Source organism: Gossypium arboreum, chromosome 13, assembly GCF_025698485.1.
Source record: "Gossypium arboreum isolate Shixiya-1 chromosome 13, ASM2569848v2, whole genome shotgun sequence".
Classification (NCBI taxonomy): Eukaryota; Viridiplantae; Streptophyta; class Magnoliopsida; order Malvales; family Malvaceae; genus Gossypium; species Gossypium arboreum.
Genome location: NC_069082.1, coordinates 55196855 through 55204784, shown reverse-complemented (window position 1 = coordinate 55204784; position 7930 = coordinate 55196855). Strand labels below are relative to the sequence as shown.

Here is a 7930-nt window from a genome sequence, read left to right as displayed (position 1 = left end):
TACTCGTGGACGGGGTACTAGGGGCCGAGGTAGAGGCCAAAAAGGGATTCAAGCTGAGTCCTTCACATCTGATACGATCCCTAATCTGGAAACTAGCGTGACGCCAATGTCACCTGTTACTAAGACTGGTACTGAGTCTCAGGACTGTGCAGCTGGGGATGATGCACTGTCTCTGGCCATGCTGCGAATTTTGGAGAGGGTCGTTGGGGCTAATATTGGATCTGGAGGCCATGGGTCAGTTACGAACGACTCCAGTCGAATAGGGCTGAGATATTTAGAGGCATCGTTAGAGTTGCTCTGACTGTGGCCGAGTATCAGATGGAGGCCACAGAGCGCATAATGGATGATCTAGATTTTACTGATGAGCAGAAGCTCAAGGGGTTTGTGTCTCTGCTTCGCGATGAGGCATACCAGTGGTGGTTGACCGTTAAGGAGGGTACTCAACCTGATAGGTTAACTTGGGATTTGTTTAAGACCACCTATCAGAGTAAGTATGTGGGAGCTAGCTACATTGACGCTCGACGATGTGAGTTTTTGAATCTCACTCAGAGAGACCGTTCAGTGGCCGAGTGTGAGGCTGAATTTCTAAGGCTGAGTCGCTATGCGAGGGGCATGGTGACGAATGAGTATGAGCGCTGTGTTCAATTTGAGGATGGTCTTCGTGACAGTCTGCGAGTTCTGATAGCTCTTCAGAGAGAGCGAGATTTCTCAGTCTTGGTTGAGAAGGCCAAGATAGCCGAGTAGGTGAAGCGCTCTGCGCGCCAAAATCGTAAGAAAGGGAAAGTTAAGAGGGATTCTAAGTCTACAGGTTCTGGGATGAGGCCTAAGAAAAAAGCTAGGGTTGACGAGTCCGTTAGAGTTGGGCCTACTCTTGCATCTGTGGGGTGGCAATCTGTCAGCTATGTAATAGACGTCATCCAGGTGAGTGTTGGAGATCTACTAGCACTTGTTTGAGGTGTGGATCGATTGAGCATCAAGTTAAGGATTGTCCACTTAGGGGTAATCATGTGCAAGCTTCGGTTGTTGAGACTGTGTAGCCACCGAGAGGAGTACAACAGCCACCTAGGGGTCGAGGATATGCTAAGGGTGGTAGCGGTATGGGTCAAGGTCAGAGAGCTCCTGGTAGGGGTGCTAGGCCGACTAAGGCAAGGCAGCCTGCACTTATCTATGCTGCATGTCGTGTGAGGATGGAAATGCTTTAGACGTTATCACGGGTATGTTTTTTTATTCTTAATGTATCTTATATCATACTGATAGACGTAGGCTCTACGCATTCTTATGTTGCATGTTCTGTGTTTGAGACCTTGAGGATTTCGCATGAGAGTACTTCTAGTGAGATTTTCATGGTGAGCCCGTCGGGGCAGAGCATTAGGGTTAGTAAGCTATCCAGGGATGTTTCGTTGGAAGTCCAAGGGACAATATTTTTGGCTGATCTGATGGAACTTCTGTTTAGGGAGTTCGTCTTAATTCTTGGTATGGGCTAATTGGTGAAGCATCGTGTAAGTTTGGATTGTGCTGAAAAGTGGGTGGTTCTGAGGACTGAGGAGGATAATGAGGTAGTCGTGATTGGAGAACGATGGGATTATCTAAGCAATATGGTATTTGCGTTGGTAGCAGAGAAGCTGGTGAGGAAAGGATGTGAGGCATACTTGGCCTACATCAGTGTTTCTGATTCTGTGGACTATTTGGTTAAGGACATCCGTACTGTGAAGGATTTTCCAGATGTTTTTCCAGAGGAATTACTAGGATTGTCTTCGAGTATTGAGGTAGATTTTGGGATAGAGTTAATTCCCGGTACAGCTCCATTGTCAGTCGCCCCTTATTGAATGGCACCGAAGGAGCTAGCAGAACTGAAGGCTTAAGTCAAGAGCTGTTAGATCGTGGGTTTATTCTTTCTAGTGTGTCTCCATGGGGAGCATCGATTTTGTTCATAAAGAAAAAGGACGGTATGATGAGGATGTGCATCGACTATAGTCAGTTGAATAAGTTGACAATTAAGAATAAATACCCACTTCCGAGGATAGACGATTTATTCAATCGATTCAGAGGGGCTTCTATGTTCTCTAAAATCGATCTGCGATCAAGATATCATCAATTAAGAGTAAAGGAGGCTGATTTGCATAAGATGACATTTAGGACTCGGTATGGACATTACGAGTTCCTAGTAATGCCTTTTGGGTTGACTAATGCACCAGCGGTGTTCATGGATCCGATGAATCAAGTTTTCCAACACTACTTATATTAGTTTGTGGTAGTGTTCATCGACGACATCTTGGTATACTCTAGGACGGAGGATGAGCACGATAGGCATCTGCGGGTGGTTCTGCAGATTCTTCGGGAGAAACAGCTATATGCAAAGTTTAGTAAGTGTAGATTTTGGCTTCGATAAGTGACATTTTTGGGACTTGTAATTTCTGCAGAGGGGATTAGAGTGGATCCTTGTAAGGTTAAGGCTATGTTGGATTGGAAACAGCCGAAGAGTGTGTCGGAAGATCGTAGTTTTTTAGGTCTGGCAGGTTATTACCGGTGCTTCATAGAATGGTTCTCGTTGATCGCAGCGTCGTTGACTAAGTTACTGCGTAAGGGAATTTCCTTTATTTGGAAGGACGCTTACCAGGAGAGCTTTGAGAAGCTCAAGACAGTCTTGACTCAGGCTCTAGTTCTGATACAACCTAATTTTGGCAAGGATTTCGTGGTTTACAGTGATGCGTCACATGTGGGTTTGGGTTGCGTCTTGATGTAGAATGGTAAAGTGGTCGCGTATGCATCTCGTCAGCTTAAGACTCACAAGGCTAATTATTCGACGCATGATTTTGAGTTGGCAGCGGTGGCTTTTTCTCTTAAGATTTGGAGGCATTACTTGTGCGGTGAAAAGTGTACCATCTACACTAATCATAAGTGCCTCAAGTATCTCCTCACTCAGAAGGAGTTAAATCTTAAACAGCGTCGCTTGGTGGAGCTACTTAAGGATTATGACTGCGTTATCGAGTACCATCCGGGTAAAGCCAATATGGTGGCAGATGCATTAAGTCATAGGGTGATGACTGACTTAAGGGCGATGTTTGCTCGATTGAGTCTTTATGACAATAGGAGTCTTCTGGCTGAGTTACAGGTTAAACCGACGTGGTTGGATCAGATTAAGGATAAGCAGTTGTGATTCCATCAGGTTGAGGCTAGAACAACCACTGATTTTAGGATTGATAGTGATGGGGTGTTGCATTTCCGAGATAGGATCTGTGTACCTAACGATGAGGATTTGAGGTTATCGATTCTGAGAGAGGCGTATAGTAGCCCTTACGCTATGCATCCTGGGGGCATCAACATGTATAGGGATCTTCGAAAGTAGTACTGGTGGCTAGGGTTGAAATGTGAGGTGACAGACTTTGTTACTCGTTGTTTGACTTACCAGCAGGTTAAGGCTGAGCATCAGTTACCTTCGAGTTTGCTTCAGCCAGTAAGGATAATGATGTGGAAATGGGAGCAAGTAACAATGGACTTCGTTAGTGGGTTGCCTCTAGCACCCACTAAGAAGGATTTTCGTGGGTCGTCAGGATCGATTGACCAAGTCTCAGACATTTCATTCTGTTAGATGATTTCTCCTTACAAAAGCTGGCTAAGCTCTACATTTCCGAGATAGTGAGGTTGCATGGGGTTCCTGTTTCGATCATCTCCTATAGGGATTCTTGTTTTACGTCTCGGTTTTGGCAGAAACTTCATAAAGCTTTGGGTTCTCATCTAGATTTCAGTATTGCTTTTCATCCTCAGACAGATGGTCAGTCAGAGAGGGTGATTCAGATATTGGAGGATATGTTGAGGGGTTGTGTCATGGATTTCCTTGATAGTTAGAAGGAGTACATGCCCTTGGCAGAGTTTGTTTACAATAACAGCTATCAATCTAGTATTTAGATCGCACTGTACGAGGCACTTTATGGTCGTAAGTGATGCACTCCTTTGTACTGGACTGAGTTAGGTGAGCGACGTATTCTGGGTGTAGAGTTAGTATCAGAGATTGAGGATAAGGTCCACGTGATTTGTGATTGGCTGAAAGCGGCTTCTGATAGACATAAGTCCTATGCAGATTCAAAAAGGTAAGACATCGATTGTTTTGTGGGAGACATGGTTTTTCTTAAGGTCTCGCCATGGAAGAAGGTTCTGAGGTTCGGTCGTAATGGCAAGTTGAGTCCTCGATTTATTGGGCTGTATCGGATTTTGAAGCGAGTGGGACCAGTCGCATATTAGTGGAAGCTTCCTCCAGAGTTGTATCGAATGTATGACGTATTTCACCTGTCAATGTTGAGACGCTATCGCTCTGATCCTACTCACATTGTGCCTATGGAGGAGATTGAGGTTAGACAGGATCTGACGTTTGAGGAGGAGCCAGTTTAGGTTTTAGATCGCGACGTTAAGATTCTGCGTAGGAAATCTATTCCCTTGGTGAAGGTGTTGTGGAGGAATCATAGCACTGAGGAGGCTACTTGGGAGCCAGAGGATTCGATGCGTCAGCAGTATCCTCACCTTTTCTGATCAGGAAAAATTCAAAGATGAAATTTCTTTGAGGGGGTAGAGTTGTAACGACCCAAATTTTTGTAGTTTCGGCTTTTGTAAGTGTTGGGTTTGGAAGTGTTTGAATCTGTGTTTCGAGTTATTTTTAGTTTTTATTATTATTAGTGAATAAAGCCTGACTTGAGGTCAGTGGGCTTATAATGAATTATGGGTAAAAACTTAATAGAATGGGCCTGCTAGTCTAGTCGTTAAGTGGCAAGGGAATACGCTTAGGGTCAAGGGTTCGATTCCCTGTAGTGGCGATGGGATTATCGTAACAAAGGGAAAGTTAAGAGGGATTCTAAGTCTACAGGTTCTGGGATGAGGCCTAAGAAAAAAGCCAGGGTTGACGAGTCTGTTATAGTTAGGCCTACTCTTGCATCTGTGGGGTGGCAATCTGTCAGCTATGTAATAGACGTCATCCAGGTGAGTGTTGGAGATCTACTAGCACTTGTTTGAGGTGTGGATCGATTGAGCATCAAGTTAAGGATTGTCCACTTAGGCGTAATCAGGTGCAAGCTTCGGTTGTTGAGACTGCTCAGCCACCTAGGTGCCGAGGATAGGCTAAGGGTGGTAGCGGTATGGGTCAAGGTCAGAGAGCTCCTGGTAGGGGTGCTGGGCCGACTAAGGTAAGGCAGCCTGCACTTATCTATGCTGCATGTCGTGTGAGGATGGAAATGCTTTAGACGTTATCACGGGTACGTTTTTTATTCTTAATGTATCTTATGTCTACTGATAGATGTAGGCTCTACGCATTCTTATGTTGCATGTTCTGTGTTTGAGACCTTGAGGATTTCGCATGAGAGTACTTCTAGTGAGATTTTCGTGGTGAGTCCGTTGGGGCAGAGCATTAGGGTTAGTAAGCTATTCAGGGATGTTTTGTTGGAAGTCCAAGGGATAATATTTTTGGCTGATCTGATGGAACTTCTATTTGGGGAGTTCGTCCTAATTCTTGGTATGGGCTAGTTGGTGAAACATCGTGTAAGTTTGGATTGTGCTGAAAAGTGGGTGGTTCTGAGGACCGAGGAGGATAATGAGGTAGTCGTGATTGGAGAACGATGGGATTATCTGAGCCATATGGTATTTGCGTTGGTAGCAGAGAAGCTGGTGAGGAAAGGATGTGAGGCATACTTGGCCTACATCAGTGTTTCTGATTCTATGGACTATTTGGTTAAGGACATCCGTACTGTGAAGGATTTTCCAGATGTTTTTCCAGAGGAATTACTAGGATTGTCTCCCAGTCATGAGGTAGATTTTGGGATAGAGTTAATTCTCGGTACAGCTCCATTGTCAATCGCCCCTTATTGAATGGCACCGAAGGAGCTAGCAGAACTGAAGGGTTAAGTCAAGAGCTGTTAGATCGTGGGTTTATTCTTTCTAGTGTGTCTCTATGGGGAGCATCGATTTTGTTCATAAAGAAAAAGGACGGTATGATGAGGATGTGCATCGACTATAGTCAGTTGAATAAGTTGACAATTAAGAATAAATACCCACTTCCGAGGATAGACGATTTATTCAATCGATTCAGAGGGGCTTCTATGTTCTCTAAAATCGATCTGCGATCAGGATATCATCAATTAAGAGTAAAGGAGGCTGATTTGCATAAGACGACATTTAGGACTCGGTATGGACATTACGAGTTCCTAGTAATGCCTTTTGGGTTGACTAATGCACCAGCGGTGTTCATGGATCCGATGATCAAGTTTTCCAACACTACTTATATTAGTTTGTGGTAGTGTTCATCGACGACATCTTGGTATACTCTAGGACGGAGGATGAGCACGATAGGCATCTGCAGGTGGTTCTGCAGATTCTTCGGGAGAAACAGCTATATGCAAAGTTTAGTAAGTGTAGATTTTGGCTTCGATAAGTGACATTTTTGGGACTTGTAGTTTCTGCAGAGGGGATTAGAGTGGATCCTTGTAAGGTTAAGGCTGTGTTGGATTGGAAACAGCCGAAGAGTGTGTCGGAAGATCGTAGTTTTTTAGGTCTGGCAGGTTATTACCGATGCTTCATAGAATGGTTCTCGTTGATCGCAGCGTCGTTGACTAAGTTACTGCGTAAGGGAATTTCCTTTATTTGGAAGGACGCTCACCAGGAGAGCTTTGAGAAGCTCAAGACAGTCTTGACTCAGGCTCTAGTTCTGATACAACCTAATTTTGGCAAGGATTTCGTGGTTTACAGTGATGCGTAAGGGAATTTCCTTTATTTGGAAGGACGCTCACCAGGAGAGCTTTGAGAAGCTCAAGACAGTCTTGACTCAGGCTCTAGTTCTGATACAACCTAATTTTGGCAAGGATTTCGTGGTTTACAGTGATGCGTCACATGTGGGTTTGGGTTGCGTCTTGATGTAGGATGGTAAAGTGGTCGCGTATGCATCTCGTCAGCTTAAGACTCACAAGGCTAATTATTCGATGTAACACCCCAAACCCGAGACCATCGCCGGTGTCGGGCCCGAGGGTTAACAAACCAAGTTCACATGTTTTTGCCCACCAATTTGACATTTCCAGTCAGGCTGGAAAACTGCGTCACTGTCGCCTTAAAAATCATATCTCGAGTTTCAAAACTCGGAAACTGGTTTCGTAAATTTTCCCTGAATTTAGACTCATATATACATCCATGGATTTATTTCTAGGATTTTTGGTCGGGCCAATTGGTACAGTTTATTAGTTAAAGTTACCCAAGTTACAGGGATCGACTGCTCTGACCATCGCGCGGTATAACTTGAATATCTCTCTGCACAGGGCTTTAATGCTGGTGTCGTTTGTTTCTAATGAAACTAGACTCAAAGTGGAATCTGTACATATAAGGTATATCTCCTAATTCTTTTTGGATAATTTATAGTGAATTTTTAAAGTTGCGACAGGGAACCCAGAAACCATTCTGGCCCTGTCTCACAATAGCTTTAATATCTCTTAACCTGTAACTCCTATGACCGTTTCGTTTCTTCCATATGAAAATAGACTCATCAAGGTTCATTTACATAGCTTATTCACTATTTGATTCCATTCCTATGAATTATGGTGATTTTTCACATTCACGCCACTGCAGCTGGCAGCATCTGTTTTTAAGGTAGGACTTACCTATTTGGTAGTCTCCATGATTCAACTAATTTTGCCATACATAGGTTCATATATGATCATTTTAACCATGCCAATGGCTGATCATATGACCAACATTCCCATTTCCAAACCATAGCCACATCATGACCCCAAATATATATACATACAACCCACAATAAGTCTAAGTTCATGCTCCCTTTTCGAGCCATTTTCGCATGGCCATACAAACTTACATTACAACGTATTTAACAAACAAGAGGTAGTCCTATACATGCCATCTCAAGTTCAACCAAAATTTATACCAAAATGGAGGCTTGATAGTGTGG

General features: G+C 43.8%; 1 protein-coding gene across 1 annotated transcript; it reads left to right on the top strand.

Annotated features, from left to right (window-relative positions):
• The first annotated feature begins 318 nt into the window (after nucleotides 1-318).
• On the top strand, nucleotides 319-744 carry LOC108468723 (uncharacterized). Its single transcript, XM_017769589.1, has one exon. The coding sequence runs from the start codon at nucleotides 319-321 to the stop codon at nucleotides 742-744; it is 426 nt and encodes a 141-aa protein (XP_017625078.1).
• Nucleotides 745-7930: the final 7186 nt, after the last annotated feature.

Excerpts from the sequence above, each read along its gene's own strand:
- LOC108468723 (XM_017769589.1), top strand. The coding sequence starts at position 319 with ATGGAGGCCACAGAGCGCATAATGGATGATCTAGATTTTACTGATGAG.